Source organism: Molothrus ater, chromosome 11 (assembly GCF_012460135.2).
Source record: "Molothrus ater isolate BHLD 08-10-18 breed brown headed cowbird chromosome 11, BPBGC_Mater_1.1, whole genome shotgun sequence".
Lineage (NCBI taxonomy): Eukaryota > Metazoa > Chordata > Aves > Passeriformes > Icteridae > Molothrus > Molothrus ater.
In genome coordinates this window covers 14408085-14435689 of record NC_050488.2, presented here as the reverse complement: position 1 = coordinate 14435689, position 27605 = coordinate 14408085, and the positions used below count along the sequence as shown (strand labels likewise).

Below are 27605 nucleotides of genomic sequence, written 5' to 3'. Positions count from 1 at the left end.
CAACTGCAATGGACCCATTATGTCCAGGGAGAAATGCACCATTCCGTAGCAGTAAATTTTACCAGCATTGCTGTCATCTCACATGTGGAGGTGAAAAACCACCTGAATCAAAGCTAAAACTCCCTTATGATCAAAGTATGCAGATTATATCAAAGAATTAGGAGCCTCTAGTAAAATGACCTTTATTCATGATGATTTAAGATGCAGCTTTGCAAGAGTTCTTCCTCAGCACAGATATGAGCATTAACTATAACCTTTGACTAAGCTGTGGGAAAAGATCCGGAGGAGTTTAAAATGATTATCTTCTAAACCAAAAACACTCTGAAACAAAAGGAAACTTTCTTGACATAGCAAGTAACGACATTTAACTCTCTCTCAAAAGGCACACTCACATTTTGTCATGGGGAGCTTTGCTGTGCTGTACCGAATGCAGTAACCTGTTGTTTCCGCTGATCTGCAGCTTGTCTTTGGGTGATTTCAACAACTTGGAATTTGATGATGATGCACTAGTACCTCCACTGGATGAACGACTGCTCCCACTTCCACTGCTACCTTTGTTTTTTGAAGGGAAAGATGAAATGAGGGAAAATACTGAAGAGGAGGGAGGAGTCAAAGGCGGCTTGCTGGAGGAGCTGTGTCTTCTTTCTGAAAGAGTGAAAAGGGGTTTTAAGCTCCCATATAGAAAGAATTTGTAAATACTTCATGTCAGTTACTCCATTAGCATTTTTCTTTTATTGTCTTGGGAGGTTCCTGCCACACACAGAGCATAGAGGATTCAAGCCTCTCTGTAATCCATGAGGTTCCACTCAAGGCTGGTCTCCAGAGGGTTACCAGAATCTCTTTGAGCTTTGGGAGCTGCACATCTCAGCCAGTAAAGCTTAGCTCTCCCTCCATCTCAAACAATCAGCTCTGGACCTCAGACACACAAACCCAAGAGAACCTTATCCTTAGGCCAGGGAAACCAAAATATCACATTCCCTTAAAGGATAAGAATTATCTGTAAGTATGTCTCCCAATCACCAAAATTATATTGAATCCAACATTTTCACTTTTACTTCATGACAAACTTCTGGTATGATCTACCAGACCTCCAGTATGAAGCACCTCTGGGAACATCAGCTCAAATACTGACCTACACTGGGCTGGTTTTTGTTTGGTTGGGTTTTCCCCTCTTGTTTCTATTTAGCAGCAGCATCAAAAGCAGCAACAGATACTCTTCTACAAAAACCTGAGTATCTGAATTAAGAGAGGTCAGATTCCATCACTGGACGTGTTTTTTAATTAACACCAAACCATGAAAACTTCTATGTTGCTAGCACCAGTTCGGGTAAAAGTGTCTTTTGTAAGGGTAGTTCTTTAGAAGCATGAACTCTCAGAACACCTGGCAGCTCCCAGCTCTGCCTACACAGACACGGTGATGGACCCTGTGCTCACTGACACATGGACACCTGTGATTCCTCGAGGATCTGTGTCATCAACACCTTCTTAAAAGACACTTCTGGCAATCAAGTAAATGAAAACCAGAGATCTAAGAGACACAAGAAAGAGGTCTGTCAGGGGAGTGCAAAGGCAGTGGTAACACCTCTTTTGCAGCCAAGTATTGTTAGAGGTGCCCAAATCCACCACAGATCAATCTCAGGATCACCTTACAGATTTTGACTCGAGTGAACCGTGGAAGCAGCAGGCTACTCATGAAGCTACAAATAGAGCCGAAAGTGACAGCCAAGTCCAGTGCAACCTGTGCAGAAGCCTGTGACACTCTGGGAAATGTAAATTAGTACATCTGTGTTCTATGACCTATTTGGAAGTAGCACTTGAAATGTGTTCATTAGCTTAGAAAAATTAAAATAATGAATTAATACAGAGCTTGGACTAAGAAAGAAACAGAACCAACTCCTGTGTGTTTCTCTGTTTAACTGCAACAATGGGTGCAAACTACCTAACAAATCTTCTGCAAAATTTTGCAAAATACTCATCATTTCTGGATTGGTAATTACCAAGAAGTGGAGAACTCAAGTGTGAAATGCCCGACAAAAATAACAAACAAATTCAGCAACTTATCATCCATCTCAAGGAACAACTGCTTTACAATTGTAGTATTTAAAACAATTAGTTATCAAAATCATCCACTTAGTTTTCTAGAACAGCTGCCACTGAAGAGACAGTAAATGAAATATTTTAGCATATTTATGCTCTAGTAAATGCCTGTGCTTCTAGTATGACGCAGTGCTTATTGCCAAATGGCTTTTTATAGCAATGGCAAGAATCCCTGAGCAGCTCTGTTCAGTTACTATTTGAGGACCATTTAGAGTTCAGTGATGCTACACCCTGTGACATAATGAGAAATCTTACTCAATGCTCTTCCACATTCTGTATATTTAGAAAATTCAAAATCCAAATGCTTATGACAGTTACAAACAATCTCAAATAAGCCAGTGGATGACTAATGCAATCCTTGGGAGTTTGTTATGATGATGTTGTCTTTCTGAAGGAAGTGAGAGCATTACTTTCTTGAAAAAAAACCTAGCAGATGAAAAGAAGAAGGGACTAGAATAAAACTGACAACCTCCTTGCATTCCATCTATTAGGAAGAAACTAGACAAAATAGTAATCCCAGCTATTTCTCTTCTGGCAACTGCAAACTGAGATGCTACTGCTATTTGCACAAATGTTCATTCTACAGGCTCAACCAAGTGAGTTTAATAGAAAGTGGTTTAAATTGGTGGTAACAAAAAAAAATAAGCTAAGAGAACTAAGGCTGATCACACACAAGTTTACAGTCTACCTGTCAGAGAGGATTTCCATATACAGACACACCCAGAAAAAAATCCATCAAATTAACATTTTTAGAATTCTGGGACAATTTCTGAAAGAGATATTGTAACACTGCAGGGCTGTGAAATCTTCACTTATCACTTCTGTGCATAACCACGACTTATGTTGTCTATCAACAAAACAAGAAGAATTTTCAGCTCATTTTTCATAACCTGGCTAGACCTACTTTTTTGTTGACATACATACAAACAGAGGTAGGGCTGCTACTACAATTTGCTTATATTTAATGTTTTAGTCTTTTTATAACATTCATGGTTTTAAATGAAATCTACTTAAGAACTGCTTTGCAAACCATGTGAAGAGCACTGAAGTCTCATCTTAATAGAGAAAACTAATATTATTTTTGAAACCAGACGTGTTAAGAATTGCATATTTGATCTCATGAATATAGTTACAGACAGATTGCCACAGTTTTTACTGGAAAAATGACTACACAAACTGGCACTGAATAATCAAGACCACCATGCTTTTGATGCTAAGCATATTACAATAATAAATTCTACTAATCTTCTGCCAATTTAACATAGTTCCCATTTGTCATTAATTCTGTCTCAGCCCGAAAACATTTAAAAATATAACTATCTCCAGGTGTTCAGTTTTCAAATTTTAAAGGCTCCAATCACATCCCTTTCCTTCACATAACTCTAAAGAGGAAAACAATTTTTTAATGTCATGATTGCTTATGTAGCAGATCAAAGTGATAGTCCCATTTCTGTGCCTGTGTATGATGATTCTAAATCCTAAAATTTAGGGGAAATAGGGGTTTTATTGTTGTTGTTGCTTGGGTTTTTATGTTGGCAGGGTTGGGTTTTTTTTTTGTTTGTTTGGTGTTTTTTTTTTTGTTGTTGTTGTTGTTTTCCTTTTTAAATATTAGAAAAAAGTAAGTTTTGGCTTTGGAGAAAGAACCCAAAAGTCTTCCTTGATGCCACAGCACTGGAAAGAATCTGATCTAAAATGACAGCTGTGTTTAACACTAAACTTTAATAGGCAAACTCCTCCTTAAACACCTTTGCATTTCTACAACAGGTTTGTGACACTGTGGAGAAGGGCTGGACAGAGTTAGAAAGCTGTGAAGAGAGATGGCATCCCATGTCTCTGCTCCATGACCAGGATAACTGTTAACTATCAAGTTGGAAAAACACAGCATCTCTGTGCTATAGCTGAGCAAGTATTATATATGCATCAAGGCAGAGGACACAGGACTTCCTGATAAAATAGATATTGATAAAATAGATCTCTTCCAGAGCTTAAAAAGCTTTACCTGGCCCTTAGTCTGACTACCAATTGTCTTGGGTTTACAAATCCTATTTTCCATTGTCTATTTCCTACTAAACATGTAGCAATCTCTGACAAAGTGCAAAAAAGTAACCTAGAAGGGGCAGGAAAAAGAAAAAAGATGGAAAAAAAAAAAAGAGAAAGAAAGCTTCTCATTGTGTTTGGCTACTACTGCTTACTCTTCTATCAATGAGTAAACAGTTGGACTTATTATGATTCATAACTTATTGCTATATTAAAAGACAATATCCTTTCATAAAAAAATATTTTTCATAAAATGCCACTTTCTTTGCCGCATGCTTACAAAAAAAATTAAGAAAAAATTAATTTAAGAGCAACAATAATCTTAAAAATTTAAGACATTCATCCCAGGTTTGTACTTATTTCAGAAAAGCCAGCAAGTATTTTGTGCTGTTCATTCTCTCTGGGCATCAATTAATAGCTTTGGGCAGCAAATACAAGATGTACAGATCAAGTTTCATAAACCCATTTTTTTTATACCGACTCCTTACATAAGTACTGGGCAAAAAGTCAAAGTGCCCTGTGTCAGTGCTGGTGCAGCTGCAGTACAAAGCACACCCAGGAGCATACACATGAGTTTGGTTCAGCTAGACATGCTGGAACTTCAGTGAACATTCAGAAAAAGAGTTAACACACATTAAGAGTATTGTGTAGAGTAAGTGTTACAGTACTCCTCCAGCTATAGGATTAGATGTGCATATTGAAACAAAGCATTAAAAAAACTTTATGCTTAAGTAATTGTTATTTCATGTCTGTATCACAAAGTGTAAGCACAATAATCATGAAACTTAAACTCGTCCTTTTCTCTAGCATACTGAGCTACTGTGTGTCTTGTCATCTGAGAAATTTAGACAGGCATATTAAAACAAACATCTTCTACATGAGGATAAAAAACTTATTTTCTGTCAGTAAGAGTATTTCTTCCCTAGAATAATGGAGACCCAGTTGGAGAGCTAATTGCCTTTCTCCAGCAAACTAAGATCCATGACATGACAGCAGAGCACAGACACTGCTACGGAAGGGCACCTCAACATAGCTCCAGATTTTACTCAGCAAGCAACTAAAATCTCCTTTGCAGCTCTAGTCCTCTAGTCTAGCTCTGATCTCACCATGACAAAGATAAAAAAAAATTAGGTCCATGAGGATTTTGCAGGAGAAACTGGGAACTAAAACAATCACAGGCACAGCAGGCAAATTACTCCTCCTTTGCTGCCACCCTGGCAGTGTGCAGCTGCTTGGTCTGTGCAGGAGCTTGATCTGCTGCTCACTCACTTATTGCTGCTTCATTATCCTGCTCTAATCACGGGACCTAGATACCAAGGATTCTGCCTTAATCTTCCCCTGATGTCCCTTTAATCATGCCATCAATTCTGTGCACACTCTAAGTCAGGATGAGGTCACTCCAACTGCGTGGTGTTTGATCTTACACATTCAGCTGAACAGAGAGGAGCTGAACAAAGCCATCTTCACTTCAGCAAGGTTACAAACCAGAATATTGATGGAGCCCAAGCAACCAGGATGACAGACCAACAAGGCCTGACAGGCACCAGCGCTATCTGTCGTGTCCTGAGATGCTTTGTCTCACTGTTTCATAAAAAACCATTGGTTTGCATCTGGCAGCTGATATTACTGGTTTATCAGTGTTAGCAAAACCACAAGAAGAAACCAAGTGAAAGTCATGTATGCTTGTAGCACTAAGAAACAGCCATATATAATATCTTTTAAACTGATAATGGCCAAGCAATACTGAGGCAACCTTATGTCTTGCACTTCCTCACTTGAGAAATACCCAGCACAGTAAGTTTATCATTTTCCTAGACATTTATTTTGGAGAACTAAAATCTACTCACAAGTGATCACTGTGCAAAGTATGTTCAATAAAGGTGTGTTGAATTATGCATAAACAGGGTCAGTTTTGTTGCTGCCATTGAAGAAAAGAGAGGGAGAAATGGAAAGTGATCATCCTCACTAGTAAGATTCTGAATGCCAACTTCAGTACTTTGAAATATTTCAAAGAGGAGATAATTATGTAACTATAATTTAGGCTACATTATGATTTTGATGGTATAACTACAGCACAGCCAGGATGGGTTTTAATTCTCTAGTAACAGAGAATTACTACCTGGAGAGGAATGCCATCTCCTCTATGGTACCTGCTGCAAAACAGCTCCAAACCCAGCACACCTCCCCTGACAGCCAAGATTGCCACCACAGGAAAGAGTGAGGAGCAGATTGCAAACACAGTTATTAGGAATATAACAATAAATTAATGTATTTAAATAAATAACCTTCAAGTATCTCCCTTTCCCAACTGCTGCCCCTCCACAACCAGTTTTCTCGGTTTTCCTTATTTGTTACTAATCCTTTCAAAACCCCCTTGTATTCAGCACGCAAATGGTTCTGTAATCAATTTCCACAGGATTTAATATTCCTCTGTAAAATACATGGGTTTTCCCCTGAAGCATCAAGCACAGTGCCATCCCAAGTCTGCAGACAGCCTGGGCTTTTCTGTGTTGTGTAGTGGCAAACTGGAATTAAGGACACTCCCATCAGCTTGGCTTGAGCTATTCAGAGCCCCCTCAGACCAGTAAAACTCTTCAGAACAGGGTGGGAAAACTGAGAGAAGCAGGACACTAAATTATTCATGGAGCAGAACCACAAGCAAAAATGGAGCCAGGGAGACCTGGCTGTCAGAACATTTCCCCTCATCACCCAGAGAAGGATGTTCACCTCATCCTCCTCCTTGCCCAGGCAAACCCAAATCCAAGGGCTTTAACATCCAAGCCCAAACTTCTGGTACAGTTCCCCAATGAACTTGCCAAGAAGTGTGGTCAGTAACTGTCCTATAAATCTGTTAGGCACTGAAATACAAATATGGCAAAGTTATTATGGAAGGACAGTAGAGTGTCTCAGATGGTAATGGGGCCATGGAGAGATTACAACATCCACACTATGAACACTAATCTCTGTAGCCTGTTAATGACACAACAATACCTGTCTGATTAAAAGGCAGGTATTGAGTAAGTAATTCTTCCACTATTAAAAAAATAATTCTTATTTGAAATAAACTTCAGAAGAGCCACAGTGCTGACAAACAAGAGCATCAAACAGACAGGGGTAAGCAGTACAGATCAGCAGTGCCTCAAGATGCACTGGGAGTCAGCTTTGACACTCTGGGTCAGCTTTCTCAAAAATACAAGACAACAGTTTCCCAGCTGCTTATGTTTACCCTGAATGACAATAAAGAAAAGTTTCAGTTTTTCAAAAAAAGGTATAAAGCAAATTCAAAATAAATACCTCATCCCAACATTATTCCAAAGTTTTTATTAAACTTTGGTAAACAAAAGATTAATAAAGAATGGTGTGTTAAAACATGCAAATAAAAAAGGGACGAACCACCACCTAATTTCTGCTTTTCTCCTAATTTCTGCTTTTCTTGCTCTCAGCCCACTCTCTACCCAGAAATTAGATTTATATCTCTAACACCACGTTCTTCCTCTTCAGCAGCAACAATGTTCCTGAGAAGACCTTATCACATAATATAATATTGTCATGACTTCAGATGAGCTCACCTATCCAAATGCCTGCCTGGCTTTCATCTTCCCAATGCTTCTATTCACACCAGATTGGGAATTAAATGTTTTCCCCTGTAGCTATTTCTTTACACCTATGTTGACTGTCAGACTTAGTTCTGCTACAAAAGAAAAGGTGCTGACAATGAAAACTTGCTTAACAGCTGTTAGTGACCCAAAATACAAAGGGGGCTACAGCTAACTGAAGTTCTGAAGATGGGTATAAAAGAAAAGCCTTGAAATGGAAAGCTCTCCACACAAAAGAGATCAACAAGAGGGAATTGACTTTGAGCGTGGAAATGGGAGGAAATATCACAGGGTATACACAAAAATAGTGATGTCAGCTAAGGAAATCACATTCTTTGATTTTGTCACTAAGAAACTAGAGGATAAAAAGACACTGAGCACAAATATTTTTCTTATGTACTGCTTGATTAACTAGTGACATCCACTGCCATGATACAAGGGCTTTGTAAGATTAAAAACTAAAATATAAACACGTACAGAGCTATTTGAACTGGCCAACCTCAAAGCCCCTCTCTGCTGATGGAAGTGAGAAGGGAGCTCCTGGGGCTCTCTCTGATGTCACACCCATGTCTCATCTGTCACACCTACAGATGTGCAAACCCATGTGCTTCCCTTTGGCAAAGAGGGCACTCCACACTGAGGGGCAGTGCCCACCTGCAGGAAAAACTCAAGAAATGAGAACAGCACGGGGTTCTGCCTGCACTGCTAGCACCCCTCTTTCTGTTCTGAGGTTTTAAGCACAAAATGTTTATCTCTTTCACAATGGAAAAGGATGATGGGAAGCAAATCAGTGGTATTGCAATATTTTTCAAATTTACAAAATTTGAAATCTCTTGAAATGTAACCCTGCAATTTGCAACATCAGTAGAAAGCAAATAACTTGGTTTCTTCTTTTAAGTCAAATCCTTACATTACTTTACCCCAATTAAATGCATAGACATGGGAACATTAGTATTTAGTATCTGTGGTTTAGGATTTAGTATTAATTTCTAAGTTTTACCCAATTTTTAGGCATTAGCAAGTTTCGAAGGATAAAAAAATATCATTGCTACTTATTTCATTATCACTGATCAATCAAAATTGGCATTAAACAACTGTTTTCATGTGTAAAAACACTGACCACGTTAAACTTTACACTAATTAAAAATTTACTGTAGCAAAATCCTAGGGAAATCACTAATACAGTCAAATGAGGGCACAGGCCTACTGTGCCTGCACAATAGTGTCTTTCAAATTAAATATTACCAGTCTTTTCACACTTCCTTTTGAAAGAATGGAGCAATGCTGTGATTAGGATGTGCTAACTAAAATGTTTGTGCAGTTTAACCTTTTAAATGAAAAACATGACTGCACTTTACACATGCAGGCTGTGCCTGCGTTTCCCATTTCCTCCGGAGCCCAGACCCTCCTGCCCACAGCCAGCCATCCGCAGAGTGTAACACCAGTGTGTTTGCCCTCTGATTTACAAATTACACGGGCGAGCACGCCCAGGAAAACAAGCTAAAATGAACACACTCTTACTAGTTTATTTAATTAACATTTTGATTAACAGCTGCCAATTTATCTAAGCGGCTGACGGGACTGCAATCGGCTGTCTAATGTTTGATTGCTATTTTTTTTTTCTCTTGCCAGTCTCCCCATCTGAGCTGTGTGGCACTGCCTCTGCCCGGCCTGCAGCCCTGAGGATCAGAGCTCCGGGGTTTGTCCCTGTCCGTGGCCAGCTCGCTGCCCGCCCGCTTTTGGAGCCGTGCCAGACGGCTCCGGTGACATTTCAGAAGGGCTCACGGGGCCGCTTGCAGTGTTTAATCCCTCGCTGTGGGATTTTCCACGCCGTGCACAGAGCTCGCCGAGGCCCGCGGCTCCGCAGGCAGCGCCGCCGGCCGCAGCCGGGCCGGCCACGGGAGCTTCGGGCCGGCCTCGGGCACCCCCTGGCCACGGGAGCTCCGGGCCGGCCTCGGGCACCCCCAGGCCACGGGAGCTCCGGGCCGGCCTCGGGCACCCCCAGGCCACGGGAGCTCCGGGCCGGCCTCGGGCACCCCCAGGCCACGGGAGCTCCGGGCCGGCCTCGGGCACCCCGCGGCCGCCAGTGCCCCCCAGACCTCTGCCCACCCCCGGCTTCACCCCAAACTTGTTGCCAGCCGCTCTCGGGGTGGCTTCGGCGCTGGTCAGACACAGCCAGGCCCAGGCTCTGTGCGTGCTCCTGTGATTCCCACCGAGAGCAGCCAGGCCTTGCCAGCGGCTCCAGGACAATTTCTCCAGAAACGTGCCTGTCACCAGCCACCCCACCGCGGGTAACACGGCCCAGCCTGGGGACACACGGAGCTGCAGCTCCCTGGGGTATCCCTGCTCCGAGGGACACAGTCCCTGCACCCTGGCAGAGACTCCTGCTGTGCTGTTCCAGCAGCAAATTTCACTATTTACTGGCCTGAACTTCCAGATGGGTGTCTATGTCCCAAGTCTCCATGCTCTGAGGTCTGACTGTCAAGGTCTGATTTCCACCCAAGCCAGGACATGGACAGTAAAATCTAATTTTTACCAAATGATTAATTTCTGGACCATTTCCTAAGAAATCACTTATAAAAATTACAGCATATCTGCTGACAAAAGGAATAGGGAAAACCAGTTTGTGGCTTTTGCTCTTATTTTAAGTAACCATAATCAAAGCTGAAATTTTTGGTCTTCCCTCACTTATCAAATTACACACAAATTCATTTTTAAAACCAGGCAAATTACTTTTTCACTAAAATAAGAAGTTTGCCAAGAAGAGAGGCAGCTGGCTTGTACAACACCTTTGTGTATTAGCATCAGTGTGTTATAACACTACTTTTCATCATTAAGAAGGTTTAAACAGAAGAAGGGAGTACCATTTCAGCAGACCGGGCTTTGTTATGGTTGGAGGTTTTTTTCTTTATTTAAAGAAACTTGCAGAAACCTGGAGGTTACTGCTCCTATTACCAAGCTTAGAAATTAATACTAAATCCTAAACCACAGATACTAAATGCTAACATTCCCATGTTTATGCACTCAGAATACTAGACAACAACAAGCTCCTCTATGGCTACCAATTTCAAGAAGTTGACAGTTCATGTCACTTACCCATTAATTGTTAATGACAACTGAGAAATACAAAGACACTTCCTTGGATTATGCTGTTTTTAAAACACTACTCCTTCCACCACTAAAATTAGTACCAGAGGGATGTATGTTTTTAAAGGATTTGTTTCTACCATACACCCTTCTACTTCACACCCATAATTAAAACTGGATAAGTCCCCAACAGATTTTAGTGGTTCACAAAATTCTTGACTTCAAAATACTATGTGGGGAACCAGCACTGATGTATTTGTTAGAAACTAGGATTTTTACTCTTTGATTTGACTCATTCTTATTTTAGGGACAAAAGGGCAAGTAAGATTTATTTTGTTGCTTGTTCCACAAATAAACTGACCAAGATCAGGCAATGTAATTCCCACATGGAACAATGCAGAAAGCTGTCTTCCTTCTGGGTAAGAGTGAGGACAAAGAACCCAACTGCTAAGAAACCCCAGCAGCTGGGCATCAAGGCAGGAGCTGGAATGGAAGGGAGAGGCATAACGGGACACTCACACAGGGAGAGAGCAGCCTGGGCCCATGGGAAGGCACACAATGGCACAGAGAATACAATGGGATTTTTTGCCTGCCTATGTTATAGCAGGAGGATATATGCCAACTGCCTCAATCCAGGCATTTTTACCTACTATTTTCCAATGTCTAAAGGCTTCTGAGTAACACTAAGCAGTAAATATTCACAAGGTTTCACCTTGAGATGGATTGTGCGTGTGGCACAGTGAAATTATGTGCTGCCAGCGTACTGTGACAAATGCAAAAGTAATTTTACTTAACATAGTAAAAGCAACCCATTATGTAAGGCAATGAAATTAGTAAGTTCTTTTCCTGGTACTAAATATTGCAAGAGGTTTTATTTTCTATCAACAATACTTGAAGCCATTGAAAAAAAAATCTCCTAAACATCAACAACATTAGATTCAAAATAAACACTCATACCATCAGTTAATACCTGAGTTCAGAAGGCTAAAATGAGCCCTGCAAGCTGTGATAATGCACTGTGCAGATCCATACACAAAGAACACCCACCTGCACACGCCGCTCGCTCCCAGGGAACGAGGCTGCAGAAAGGAGACTCCTGCTCTGGCATCAGGACAGTGCAGGAGGGAGAGAAGCAGTTTGATATCAATCACTGCAGAGAACCCAATTTCCAGGTCTTTGGAGTTACACGATCACCCAAGAAGGACAACTTGAACTGTGCCAAAACCATTGCAATGGAAGAAAGTTTGCTTCCTACCACTCCAGAAAGAACAGCATCAACCCCCTCCTTTTTTTTTATTTTCTCACTGAACACATGAAACACAAAAAGGTATTTATATAATTTGTGATGCTATCACTACACACACACATACAGTAGCTCCCTTTTATGAATGAGTACTGCAGAATGTCAAGGAACTGAAAACAAACAAACAAGAATAAAACTGGGGGAGTGGAGAGAATCCAGAAGTTGAAGTATCCTGTGCATTTTGCATTGCCAGGAAAAGTGATTTTAAGAATAAAAATATTCCAGCCAATCTTTTACTTGCATTACATTTCTTGTCTGGTTTTGTAAACTGAGATAAATGCAGGTCTATCATATCTCCTTCCACTTGTCTACATTACAGTGTTCTGTATGTCAAAATTAGGCTGATTGAAGTAAAATTGAAGAGCTGGATTTGAGATAGTGCCCTCCCACCCCCTGCTGGGAGATGTTCTGAAGATACTGGTGTTTATCATTAACAATAGAAGCAGCATTCAGACAGCAAAGGTAGGACTTCTTGGTACTGTTACAGAAGGAAAGCAGGAAGATCTTTGCTGGCTGGACACCATGAGCACATTCCAGCCCAGTAGTGCACATCTCTTATTAAACTGGCCAGCAAAAAAAAAAAAAAAAAGAAAAAAAAAAGGTAAAACACGACATGAAACCTGAAGCTCTGTCTGTGCACAGAACAGGAGGTGCTGCAATGGCAGAGTGATGGCAAAACACACAGGACAAAGCCACAGACAACCAGGCTTCACTGTCTTCACCACATATTAAGACTCACTTATCCTTTCTCAAAATTCAGCAAACTCAGGCACCGGTTTCACAACCACTTTAAACTGGCTGGTGCGAGCTAATACTGCCACAGGCAAAAAGCATTCCTGCCCTCTCCCCAGCCCTGACCACTCAGTCTGAGCCTCTGCACCATCTGCTCTGTCCACAACAAAGAGCAGAGCCATCCGCTCACAGGCCTGACAGTGTCACAGACCAAATGCCTGCCTGTGCCAAAGCTGGCAGTGAACTGAGCGAGGACTAGCGAGAATTAAACTGTGACTTGATCCCAGGGAGAGGGCTGCAGGCGCAAGAACTGGGCACAAAAACCAACTGGGTTGCTTGTGAGCTGCAGTAATGATAACTTTGCCAGTTCCTAGAAGCGTTGAGGGGTACATAGAAAAAAATCAGACTCCCAAGGAATTTCATCTGATTGATATCAACAGTGCATAAGCTGGGCTTGCTTACACTGCAGCCTGCTTATGTTTACATTTAGTACTGTCTAAGATGATTTTGTTGTAAATATTTTGCTTTAAAGAGATTGTTTGGTTACTGGCTACTATTATTATTCTTCCTGGAAGGAAGAGAATAATGGGCTTTGAGCCAACATCAAACATCTTAAAGTTGATCAATTGAGGACTCCAGCATCGTTACTTGGAAAATCAACTTTGCTGCTGTGGGGGGGTGCATGGAAAGAACCCTTTGATTTGCTACATGACACCACACAGTCAGCCTTAGCAAAAGAGCAGCAAAATCACAAAAAAAGTAATGCTACTGCCTTGTATTTGGAAAAGAGGGCTCTGAAGTACCAGCATGAATTAAATTCCCAGAACCTCCAGAACCACAAGGCAATGGATTTTGAAATCGTGGATCTTTTTCACTAGCAGCTGGAGTGTTTTACATACTGCAGAACAAAACAAATATACTGGGCAAGATTACTGTTTTTGATGTTTTCTTTTCCAAGTGAGCAAGCTTAGAAGTTCCTCAGGTTTCAGAAAACTGGAGTGAGTCCAAAATAAAATAGATGACTGAGTACAGAGGAACAACTTGACAGGCTTGTTGGTGCACAATCAAGTGACAGCATTTTATGCCTTAGTATCAACTCCACTTACACAACATGCTTGTTTACACCAGAAAAACAAAATATAACTGCTACTCATGCAGCACATGTGCACACATAGAATAAAGGTTTCTAGACACAATTATGTCATTTCCAGGGACTAAAATTAGGAAAGGACATCGAGTCCATTAGATTTCAAGTGAACAGCCACAGCTATTGTGAATCTCTGCCACCTGGACAACTGGGACGGGGCAGAGGAAATAGCAAACAGTCCAGGAGCTCTGCAGGGCTTTCACCACATCCTAACTATCTGCCAACTCCAGCCTTCCTAGATATGTTCTTGTGATCACAGAAAAAGAAGATAAGTATGGCCCTAAAGGTCAGTGCCCATCCTCAGTCTGAGTAGAGACGAATCCTACAGAGATACAAACTTGGCACTGACCAGTTCCTACATGTCCTTCTCAGTCTGTGGCAAGCAAGATGTGAGCATCAAGCCTTGCAATACCACACACATGTATAAGTTCATATAATTTCTATGGCTATTAAAGCAGTCCCAGGTATTTTTAGAAGCTAGTTGGTGGATTGCTTCGTGACCCACAGAATGACCTTTGGTCAAATAGTACATGTCACTGTGATGGGAGGGGACTGAACTGTGGCAGTTTTAAAACCTTTCCTCTGACCTTAGAGGACAGGAGAGAGCCAGTGTGGCATCTTTCCAGGCATATACATGGTTACATGTGGCTTGTCAGAGGCTGCAAGCCAAAATGAAAATGAAGAAAATGAGTGCTAGCTAGTCCCATGCCAATGATGAGCACAGCCAGAGCTTTTTCAGAGTACTATAGGGCTTCTCATTATACTCTAGAAAAGTGAAGGAAGTAAAAACAATTTACTTCATGAAGCCCACCCTAATACAGTAGAAAACCAAAATGCTTAAGAACTCAGGTGACAACTTCAGCCATGCAGTAACAAAAGAAACACAGCCAATTTTCCTCTTAGCAAGAAGAGCCATGAATTCCATGTGAGTACCATATGTACCATCACACAGTGATGAACAGCTCTTAAAACTCCCAGTGTACATCACATCAACCCAGCTCTGCAGATAATCTACAAACATCAGAAAGTTTTAGGCTTAAAGGTGGAAGGGTGCCCTGAAAGGGGAACAAACACCTTCTACCTAATGCACAGAATTCACCACAATGCTCCACAGAAACCAGGGCTTTTCCAAGAGCCAGACATGACAAACAGGTTCTTTGCAACCAGCAGGGTCAGACACGGAGGACACAGCACAAAACCACTCCTGGCCTGGCAGAGGGAGAAAATCCTGTGCGGTGAAAACGTGGGAAGGTGATCTGGGTAAAAGAAAACACTTCCTTTTGGAAAGCTATTTCACATAGAATTGTGAATTAAAGGTTTTGTGACAATCTTGCCAAACAACAAGGAAAAACTCAGTTATGTAGGAACTGCTTCAACCCTGCAGGAGCCTGGTCTAATTGCATCCTTTACAAAGCAGTGCAGAGGGAGAGTGTCATACCAACCTGGGCAACTTGTTATCAGGGAAGAGAGAACAGAAAATAGGACAAGAATCTCTTGACAGTGGTCCTTCTTTCTCTAATGCAACTTGGTGAAACAAAACAGGATTGCTGCCTTTGTGGCCAGCAGCACTCTGACACAGAAGAACTTGCATAAGGCACAAATGTTTTTCGTATATTTTTTGGTATTGTTGAAAAGATTAACCTGCTTCCCAGCTGCACAATAACTGCTGGAATATATACACAAATTAGAGTAAAAATAATTATTTTCTATACAAACACTACATTACATATTTGTTTCATCAATAGGAGATAATAAGGTTTGGAAGTATTTTGGCTGCTACTGCCTGAGGTAACTAATGATGGCCTATTAGACAATAATATTATCACAAACTTACATAAAATTACATAAAATATTTATCTATTCCTGTTTATTTTCTACATTTAAAAAAGATTTATATTTTCTACATTTAAAAAAGTTTTTAATTGATCTATACTGTTACGGAGCTCTCACAGAGTTGGATAATGCAAGAGCTAATCAAAGACTGCTACTGAAAAGCTGTTTGAATATTTGTTACAGGTAGACACGACACACCATTTAGAAATCTGAATTGCCTTCCAGGCCATTTACATTATTTGGATATAATTATTTAGTGTTTAACTGAATTAAGCCTAATGAGAAGCTTAAAAAGGTGGCATTAATTGTATTATTTTGAAAGTGAATTTCACCCTGCAGTTATTTATTAACTTTAAAAAAAGCCATGTGGTTATTGATTGCTCTTCATCAATAAACTTACAGGTTTCATTGTATAGAAAGCGTTATACACTCCCTCTTCTGGTTATATCTTAAAAACACAGTTTCTGGACTTAAAGTGTATCATATGTTAGTTTTTAAGTGTATCATATTGCTTGGAAGAAAAAAACCCTCAAGGAAGTACCACGTTTCTTTTTAAAAAGTCAGCAAACTGGTGATCAAAAGCAAATAAATAACAGGTGAAAACTACTTGACATAATGCCCAACTAAAGTAAGTAGCAGATACTTTTTAGCTGTGTCTAAAACCAAAATGTTATAGATTTCTTTTAATTTGGTAAGAAAAATATTGTCCCAAGTCTTTCTGAAAGCTTGACTCGTGCCTAATGCCTGGTTACCATTCAGTGCACTATTGCTGTAGGTGAGAATGTAGATTTTAAAATCCTGCCTATTTTTCCAGAGGTGGCGGTTGAAGTTCCTGCAAAACATTGTTTTTATGTTGGTCCAGCAGGGATAACTTTTTTCTACCTAGTACACTACACCTCATCTTCCCTGGGGGGGCATTCTTCTAATAGCAAAAGCTGCTGAAGGCTACACATACATCCAACTGTCTAAAAAATACTATTCACAGTATGGAAAATGAGAATTGTGGAATAACATTAAGAAAGTCCAATCAGAAACAGTAAAAGCAATGCAAAAGAAGCTAAAAGATGAACTAAGTGCACACACATGCATGTATCCATCTCTTCCCTTGATGCTCAGTGCCTGATAAAGCCAGGAGATGTGTCTCAAGAAGGACACATTCTTGTGGCCCTCACCCCCCACCAAAATGTGCAAAATCCAAGAACATCACAGCATTACACAAACCACATTAATAGTATTGCTGCCAAAACATTGAGAGAGGAAAAACTTGTGAAAAAGCTTTTGTTTGTTTTGCCCTGTTTAGCCTCTCCTCCTTTCTACCACTTTTACCCCTCGTTACAGAGTAATAAAACCACCACTGTACCTACTTCATTCTCCCTTTTCTAAGGTAATTTTGTCCTACCTTCCTTATTTATCTTCCTCCTTATTGTCTTCATCTCTTTCTTGTTACATGTATTTTACTCAAGTTCTTTGTTTTACATTTCCCTTTTTAAGCTATTCCCCAGTGTCCTCTCTTTCCCCTCCTCGGACACACACAGACTGCAAACCACTTAATTCCAGCTGTGCTGAGGCAGCCCTGCCAAAGCTGGGCACCACTGCCCCAGGCAGGCACTGCAGAGCCAGCTGTACTGGGTGCACTGGTACCTTCACAAGAAGCAATGTAAATGATGGTTACTGATGGGATTTCCTATCTGTCCTATGAAGTTGTGCTTGCAGAGAAAAAGAGACCATCCCAACACAGCAGTTGTTCAAGAGTCAGATGCTGGGATGAGAGGGTACGGTCTGTTCAACTGGAAACTATGTACTTCCATTGGGGGGGGGAAAGGCAGAAAACCAACCAAAAATTATTTTCTTCATGACAGTTCAATACTCAAAACAATTTTACAAGCTTCCCAGAATACTCCTCCCTGGAATCACAAAGTGCTGTGGTATTCACTGAGGTTTGCAGTTCTTGGAATAATCTACACAGTTCATGAGAACGCACTTCTCCCCAAAAAACAAATGAGAAAGTCCTTATAAATAATTCATCTGCATGTGGTTAGCTTTTGAAATTAAACTACTACTAACCCCACCCTCCAACACCAAGTTTGTATCTCCATGGCTCTGACACATTCCCATCTCTCCAGAATAGCAGAAATTAGTCTTTTTTTTTTTACTTCAACTTAGGCTTCTTCCGCCTCCCCAGCTCTTACACAGGTTGCAGCTCCGTTCTCCTGCACCCAGCTTAGGGCAGTGTGCCAGAGCCTGCGTGCCCATGGCCTGCCCTCAGCGTGTGCCACCTCCCCTGGCTGAGCTCCAGCCTGGAGGAGTGGCTTAGGCGGTAGAAAGAACCCTTTTAGCTGAGAAGGAAACCTTCCAAGGATGTGGATCACGTAAGCTGATGCAGAGCGGCCTTCCCTGACCCTGCAGAAAGTCAGGAATGATGGCTGGGAGAGCTGTGTCCTGCTCGTGACGTTTCCTCTCACAAAATGAGTTCTGAGTGATCAAACTCAGCCTTGATTCTAGATCAGTTAAGTCCTCTCATTGTCATTTTTTTGTCACTAAACCAGTCATTTTTAATTGTAGACCTGATGCAACTATCCCACCTGGCTACCTTCAAAGTGAAGCTGTAGTCATATACACTCAATAACAACTTTTTATTGGAATTACTTGTTCTCTTTGGATCTTATTCCAATCTATTGATCAACATGCTTTCTCTCCCTTGCTGAACTAGTGTTTCTGTGATAGAGAACATGGCATTGCCTCTTCTTTTCCCACCAAAATAAATATTTGTTTTTCTTTCTTTCCACTTGTTCTTCCCCATCACCATTTGTTTTGAAAAGAGAGCAGTCAGTCCCAGTGCCCAAACAAATACCCAGCAAGGAGATCACTATAAAGGAGCAGGGTTCTCATGAAACCCTTGCATAATTTTGTATGTTAGACTAGTTTTAAGTATTTTAACATTTCAGTAGGAATAGAAAAACTATAGTCTCTTTTCAGCCAATATTAACCCAAAAGGATTTTTGCATCTAGATCTGCTATGGCAAAACAGCATAAAATTAATTTCACATTAACCAAAGGTAAGATGAGCCTAAAGCACATCAAGCACTTGAAGTTTGTAGTATTTTAGCACACACAGTGCTGTCGAGAGAATAACATAACTTACATGGTAAGCAGTAAACTGAATAATCAGTATCTCCTAAATCTGAAGCTGAACATCACCTTTTTTCTTAGCTGATACTTAAAAATTGCTTTATATCTTCAACCAGAGCTTGACAAACTCATGTACCCACAAAAAAGGAGGAAGTTGTACTAGAAAACTGCCATCAATTTCTCCAACAGACTCCCTGTGCTTTCAGGCAATAAACGAAGACCACAGCCATTCTGTGTACAAAAATAATCTTCTGCATGTGAACAGTGTGTGATGATACAAGTAACCACAGAACCGAACTCCACCACTCTGTAAAATCTGCATGTCACATTTGGTATTCAGCTAATGGCTTGGGGGTGCACATTTCAAAGCTCAAAGTATATTTACCGAGTTTCTTTCCACATTATTATAATTTCTTATTTAATTATGCATTATTTAAAAATGACTAAATAGCCAGCTAAAACTTTTCCTTCTGAAACAAATCCTGTGCTGACCTCTGAGCACATTCCCTGCTATATGCCACGATGATTCTTGCAAAAGCTACAGAATTTCACAAATTTCTACTAAGAAATTAAGCTAGTTGTTGCTGGACTCACAGATTAAGATCCAGCTGCTGGAACTTGGACTGTGTGGAGGACTGTGCATTTAAACAGAAGCTGCCAATGATAATTTGTTAAAACTATACATTAACTGGAGCAATAATATGCCAAATGCCACCTGTGCGTGTTTGGCAATATGCTTAGCAGATTGCTCCAGCACAGCTGTGACATACCACAAAATATTCAGGTTTATTTTGGCTGTTACACTTCTACAGAAGATCACTGATACCCAAGAAAATTCTTATGATTTATAAAAAACCTTTTCACACTGCTTTAAAAAGACTTTAGCGAACAGTGGACATTAATTACTGAAACAAATTGCTTGCTGCCAAAAGTATGCAGGCCACAATGAAGACTTATCCCTCCAAAATGAGGATGAGCTCAAGCAATCTCCCACGAGAAAAAAAACCACACACTCAAAAAAAATATCCCCAACCAACCCAAAAACCAAGCAACAACAACCCAGTCCTCAGGTCCAATGGCTTTGGAACAAGATTCAGTACATTCCTTTCTTTTCTTATCAGCTTCAAACGCTGCCTTGTACAGACACTTTCACTTTGTAATCCATGAATTCATGCTAAACATACTCTCTTCTTCTACTCTAAACAAGCAATACATGCACAACAATTTAAAAACATTAAATATTGACAGATTTTTCAGAACAATTAGCTGCTGCCAAATTTAACAAAAATACAGTAGGTCAAATTTATACTCAATTCATGGTGTGAGAAGAGCCCCAACATGTAACACTGCAGGGACTGTAATACTTAAGTTAAGTATGATACACATCCAAAATACATCAGCACACCAACAGAGATAGTTAACAGATCATTTTTCTCAATTAAAATCACAAGTATCACATGTCCTCTCTGAATCCAGGCACTTAACACCAACACAAAAAAAAAAAATCCTTTAGGACTCTCAAAGTGGAGACCAATAAATGAAAGGTGGGTGTGGGCCCTGGCTGAGGGAGGAAGGGCCTCGGTTACACAATCAGATGAAGGAGAATCATAAAAGGCAACAGACTCAGAGGATGGTCCCAAGTAACCAGCAAACATCTCTTTCTCTGCTGCCAGGATCTGCCCTCCAAGTAAAAGGTTGTGTGATGCTCTATTCCAATTCCACAACTTCCTAGAAACCACAACAGATGATGGGCATATCTGTACAGTAACCCTGCTTCTGATTCATACACTTCAGGTTTAAACCTGCACTGATTGGAAACCAAAATGTTTAAGCAATTCCCCATCAGCTTTCAGGACAGCAGCAGCAGGCAAAGCTCCCGGTTGTTGCTCACCTTTGCCACTGTGCCAAACCCATGGAAGTTAATCAAAACACTTGGCATAGCTTTTTAATGACTCAACAGCCCAACACACTATCATCATCTCTTTCCAACATGTACTGTATTCACGGTTTTCACAATCACTACATGAGTCACGGGCACTCTCAGTGTAAGTTTTACAGGTAGCCTTCATTATTACTGCTGAGAGTTTAACCCTACTTTGTATTCATGGAAACTAAGACACAGAGAGGGAAAAAAACCTCTGGGAAAAAAAAAAAAGAGGCAAAGTTAGAAGGAAGAAACCCCACACATGTCTATGCTGATGCTACTTTCACACTGCTGAGCTCTCTCCTAGCCACAGAGCAGCCCAGCCAGGGCAGAGAAGCAGCTCTCATTAGCCAGGAGGCTGATAACCACAGGGAGATGAGATAAACCCGTGGAACAGCTGAAATGCCAACAAAAGGTCACACAGCCTGAAAACCACGGCACTTCAGGGCTTCCACGAACAACCTGAAATAACTGTCACAATGGCTTCCTCAAAGAGCAGCCTTTGGGTGCAGGACAAGAACTGTATCTACCATGTCTTGGGGGAGGAAAGAACGGAAATCAAAGGGAGACAGGCACAACCCGCTGTCCTGAGGAGTGTGACAGCTGGCACACCATCATCCAGGGTGTAAGAAATACTCCTGGAGAAAAAACACTTTCTGGGAATAGGTCATCAAGATAAGTGATCCCAGGTGCTTCACCCACAAGACTCAGTGCCTGAACATTTTATCTTTTTTCCATCTTTCACCTCTGAACTGATCTTGACTCATCTAAGGAAGATGCTGATACTATGAAAGTGCAGCCATTCACAAAGCAACAGCAGGAACAGGAGCAATAAAAGGGCTGCAATCACTTGCCTGGCCCCCCCCAATGAAAACAGCTGTGATCTGACAGAACAGAGGATTTGTCTTGAAACAACTTTGCCTTGGCTGGCTTGCTCCTGCCCCACCATGTCCCCAGCAGTGCTGCCACCCTAAGCCAAGGGCTAAAGCCATTGGACTGCACTGCCAGTTACTGTACACAGGCTGGAAGGAACACCACAAGCTGACTTCAGATATCTCATTATATTGGATTGCTCTTAAAAACAAACCTGCATGTGGTGCTATGCATACCAGCTTTACAAATCAAGCATAGTACACATATCAACACCACTGAATAAATTATTAAAATGGAAATTCATAGCCCAGACATATGCTTGGATTGCCTAAACAAGTAGAATTTTGTTTTACATTAGTATCTCTTCTAGTCAAATGCATGAAATAGAAAAGAATCAGTTAGATAAACAAATCTGGCATTTGTATCAATAAAGTATTTTACTAAAAAGGTTATATATTCTAATTAATAAGAATATTAACATTTAAATTATTTCTGACTACTTATGGTCCAGAGAAAAAAGCCAGCATATGTCCTGCAAAGCACTTTCAGCCTACCTAGTTAAGTAGTTTATCACAAATATGCTTTGGAAGAAATTAATTAGCTCATTAGGTTTAACTAATAGTTTGTTTAGCTTTCCTCTGACAAAAGCGACATTTTAACAGATCATATTCTGCTACTTCAGAAAACAAAATTTCACATGACAAATTTCAAAGAACACCAAGTACAGCAACACACACCACCAGGAGCTATAGAATATTTTAACAGATTAATACTTCTCTGGCAACAATTAAAAATAAAAGATCCTAAGAACATAACAGAAAGATACATTGATGGACTGCAACTTTTCAGAATTTTTCAATTCCTGAAATCATACCATCAATAAAAAATTTAATTCAGGGTGAACTGACTGTGGTGAATCCAAAGAGTGCTTTACCTTCTTGTTATCATGATAACACACTTTTTGTTTTAAAATAACCATGTTTTAAGGACTTCAGCAATTTCCTTCTCCTGAGCTATACTGTTTAAAAAAAATAGATCATTGTCTGGTAATCAATCACCTGCCATATTTATCATCTTCATATTTAATTTTCTAAATTAAGGGACAGCTGTGAAATGATTTAAAAAATGGGAAGGCTGATAGAAGGCTTTGAGAACTAGTGTTACACAAAATCACCAAGTCAGCCTTCTTACCTTTCTGAGGCTATTAGATTGGCAAACTAAGGTCCCTTAATGACATTCACCCCACCCAAGCCTGTTTTTCTCATCAGAATGACCCCGCCTGTTTCCTCTGCACGCCACAGCCCACGCCAAGACTCTTCATTGTTCAGAACAAGCTTAAGAAACACTAAGAATAACCTCATCGTTTCTATCCACTCCTTCTACACTTCACCTGAAGTATGAATCTGCCACTGATGTAAGGCTTGTATTAGAGAAATTTTCCCATTTAGGGACCACACTTCTATAAAATGATACAGAATGGAAACATTATGTTAGTATTTATTACAACTTTTAAAATTACTTTCCATACCTTCATTTTGCATTTCCCTGTTCACTCTTTGCCTCTTAAATTGCAAACAGTGCTTACAGAAGAGCTGGAATTAACTTCACATAACAAGTCTAACAGCAGTCCAAGCAGCATTACAAGATGCCATGTTTCCATGTCCATGCTCAAGACACAATGCTGCACCTATTCAGCTCCTGAGCTGCTTCTGCCACCTGTCCACAGGGACAAACACAATGCTGCTTCCTACCAGACACCTGCTTGTCAGACAGTGTTTGGAAATCACCTGCTCATTTCATAAAGACAAACTTAAGGGTCTGCAGCTACCCACAGCTCTCTGTCACTACAATATTACTGACCTCAAGATGGAATATTCAATATGCCATCCCTCAGAACTTGGTATCATCCAGTCCTCCCCCATAAATTTATTTTTATCCATCAGAATTGGTTTAATAAGATATTTTAGAAGGAGTTGTTGGGCATCTCAAGTTGATATTCAGTGACACATGAGGAATCTCACTGGCAAGGGGTAGACTCATTCTTGGCTAGTGGAAAGGCTTACAGCAACCAGAACAAGAAAAGCAAGAAAAGATGGCCTTCTCTTCTTCTGGCTCCCAACAGCTCTGGAGACTTATATCCACAAAACCATGGGTTTAAAAAAAATTATTAGTACAGCTATCCACAGAATAACAAGCAAACTATTGAGAATTATGACACAAAACCTATTCAGGTTATTTTCTGAGTCACGCTGTGTGACACAACTGCAGGATCCAGCAGCAAGGGTAGGGCTCTATAATCCATAAGGCAATATAACAAAAAGCCACGTTAGAGGGAGAAAGGATAAGAAGTTCACCCTCTGCACCGTCAAGAAAGGCCCTTCTCCAGTCTCGAGGAAGCAAAGTCTCCTTTTCTTGCCAAAGCATTGGATTATTTAAGGTGCACAAAAGGTTATCCCTTTTTCTCAACTCTAGAAGAGGTTCCCTGCCCATACCCAGCTTATATCCTATAAACACCAAGCCAACCAGTATGGGCACTGGCCTAGAGAAAAGAGAGTGTACAAATACATGCACACACAGGGAGGAAGGATTAGTTCAGAAGATGTTCTGTCCATCATGTTTATTAGGAGTTGATCAGAAAACACCTCATGAATTTCTTAAGAAACAAAAAGCTGGATTCTAAAAACCCTCTTATCCAAATATTTGCATTAAATTGTTTGAGGTTAATTTCTAGTCTTGAGAGGAGCATGGAAAAGCAGAACTGCCAACCACCCCCAGTCAGGCTTGGAGGAAGTAAGCAAGCATTTGAACTGGCACAGCACTTCACATTTTCTCAGTCCTCTCTAAACACTGGCCAACCAACACAACAAGAGCTTCCTTATATAGTTTATATACAAAACCACTGGACCAGTAAAACAAATACAAATTGATAATTCTGAAAATAAATAAATAAGCTTACTGGCTATTGGAAGCTTACTACATTTTATAAATTTTGCTGTAAGTTTAGCTTTAATTTCTAGTTCACACTGTACCAGAACCCATGTAAAAATAATCTGTATAAATACACAAAGAGAAATGACACACAGAGACACAAACACTACACATATTGGCTGTGAAATACACTAGATATGTCATTTTGAAACTAAACTGTAGCTATGCAGCATTTCAAGAAAACAAAAAAATAAAAAACAGATCTTTATGTAACTGCATTAAAATGTATAAAATTATTAAATACAGGTTATGTTCTTTGACATTTTTTTATAATTTAATTATCTATTTACCATCAATTTAAAAAAAAAAATTGCCAGGCTTAATCCTGATTTAACCTCACCCTTAATTATTAAAAATAGTTAAGCACTTACCATAATGTGATTGAAATGCCTGTGGTTTTACGACCTGATTACAGTGGTTACACATCACCAAATAGAAATCATCATGAGCCGGGCAAAGACCAAATATTGGCATATCTAAAAACAAAAAGACAAAATGGCATCTCTCAGCTGCTGACAATTATAGAAAAACAGTTTAATTACAGAGCCATGACACTAGTGTTGAATCAAAATTTTAGAGACATTTGTATCAAATTTGAAATGAGGGAAAAAAAGAGCATATAATGCAATAGATAATTTTGTGCTGGAGTATTACAAAAGCAAAAATCTTACTACAAAGATAAATGTAAAATGAGTGATTACTTGTAGAAAACATCTATTAGAAAATTGATTTAGGACTGATTATTTTATACCAGATGCAATAATGCAATAAAAAAAGACTGACTTCAATTGAGACAAACACCACAGAAGAGGGGATGTTTTATGTATTCTGAAAAGGGCTTTAGATTTTATTCCAATGTCATTAAATGAATTCAAAAGTGAGCTTCATTTGCTATTTAATTTTTTTAAACCATTTTAAGCACACAGTCATTCACCGGGCAGAATTACATGCCTAATGGTTTTATTTGTTTAACAGTGCATTATAGTCCAGCCATCTGCTGCCAGAGATCCATGGAACAGCTACACAGGAGACAGAACCAGAGATAACAGTATGTCAGAGCATGTGTGGATTGCAGAGATAACACACATACTTGGAGACTTTTACAAATAAAATTAGTTTCTACAATTTTACTTTGAAGAATACAGTTTATTAAGAATATATTTAACAGTTATAACTGCATTCAGAGACTACTGGAGCAATAAATTCAGCATTCACTACAAAACTTAAAGGTATATTACATTTATATAACTAAAAATGTTATTCAATCATTTAAAGACAAAAAATGGAAACTGCAAACATAATATGTGGCTATGGATCTGTAACACTATATAAAGGTTAAAAATTGACATAAGCAAACTTATTTTCTTATAAAAACCCTCAAGTAATAGATTTATCTTATAAGAAACTTAGAAAATAAGTTAAACTTGTTTACTTTGTGCTAGAACTGACCCCAGAGTTTTGTTTTACAGCTACTAATTTGCCTGTGTATACTTTTAGCAACATCCACTGCTTTGTCCATTAACAGAACAGAAATTATGAAATAAATTGAGTGTGTTTCACATTAAGTGTGCCATGATTCAAGGTAGCTGCTCAGAGAAAGACACCATCAGCCCTGTCCACTTTGTTTCTCACAGACAGAGAATATATCCACACCAAAACTACTTCCAGAATTAGTATGTATCTTCATCATAAAAAAATTCAATACTTTTATTTAGAAGACATAAGGTTTATCCCACATTTTCCACACATCTTACTAGTGCTACACAAAATTAAGCATGACACCTGCAATAACAGCACCAACTGGATTTTGCAGTTGGATGTAAATGCAATGACCAAAGACATCTAACTTGGCTGAGATCACAGTTACACTCACCTAAATCACAGACACTTTTCACAACTGAGGTTACATCAAATAAACAACTCATCTTGTTTGCACTGTAAGTAGCAACTCTTGCTGATTTATTGATAGGATATTTATTGAAAAAAGCATGAAAACCTGTGACACACCCAACTACTGCAAGCCAGGCAAAATTAGTAAATATATGCTGAGGGGAGGAAGGGGGGGGGGGGAAATCAGATAGGAATGATAAGCTTCTATTTTTCAATATCTACTTTCTGTGATGTAATATCAAGCTATGTACAAAAAGACGTATAGGCCTAAATGTCCTTGCTAATATTTCATGCAGGAGTATTCCCTTTGGGTATGCCCATGTATCCAAGTTTATACACACAAGCAAATACTCCAGGGTCACTTTCACCAATAGCTGAGGTGAATGGGACAGTGACAGCATGCACTGCCTGATATTTACATTGTTAACAGCCCACAGAGAGGCTGCTCCTGCGTGATGCCCAGACAACTGTAAATCCACACCCTGGAACCTGTTCCCATAGCTGTGCCTTTCAGACCCTGCTGGATTCTCAGACTTTGCACCAGCTTTACTCACTGCAGGGGGAATTGTTAACAGCAGAGAAGGACTGCAAGATAAAGCACTGCTTCAGACCAGTCAGAGACACCACATCCACGTGCCATCACTCTAAGAAACCTTCCATGAATATTTGCTGGTAATACAGAACTGCAATTTTAAATGATAACTGAGACAAATTGACAGAAATTGATGTAAAAATAAAGTGTTTTCCTAGTTCAGTTTGAGGATCCCAAGAAATCGGAATAATTTACAAAGGTCCTCTACACTGTGAAACACCTTCAGTTTTAAAATCTTAGCTCCAGGTGACAGAAAGCAATGACAATGCCAGGAGAAATACACAAACTCACAAAGGACCATTCTAAGAGTAAAACCACTTGACACAGAGAAAAGAATTTGCTGCACACACCAAATCACAACCTGATTTCAAAGGAAG

The 27605-nt window shown here is 39.9% G+C and overlaps 1 protein-coding gene across 5 annotated transcripts in view; it reads right to left on the bottom strand.

Annotated features, from left to right (window-relative positions):
* The window catches only part of ATXN7 (ataxin 7), an 86731-nt gene that overhangs the window by 11461 nt on the left and 47665 nt on the right, over positions 1 to 27605 (bottom strand). For 4 of the 5 annotated variants that reach the window (XM_036390839.2, XM_036390841.1, XM_036390837.2 and 1 more), the window contains 2 exons: positions 25118 to 25222; positions 393 to 645 (listed from right to left, as the gene is read on the bottom strand). In XM_036390839.2, coding sequence (XP_036246732.1) covers positions 393 to 645; positions 25118 to 25222 — 358 coding nt within the window. The remainder of the gene's footprint in view (positions 1 to 392; positions 646 to 25117; positions 25223 to 27605) is intronic. The other variant, XM_054516013.1, reaches the window with a different exon arrangement.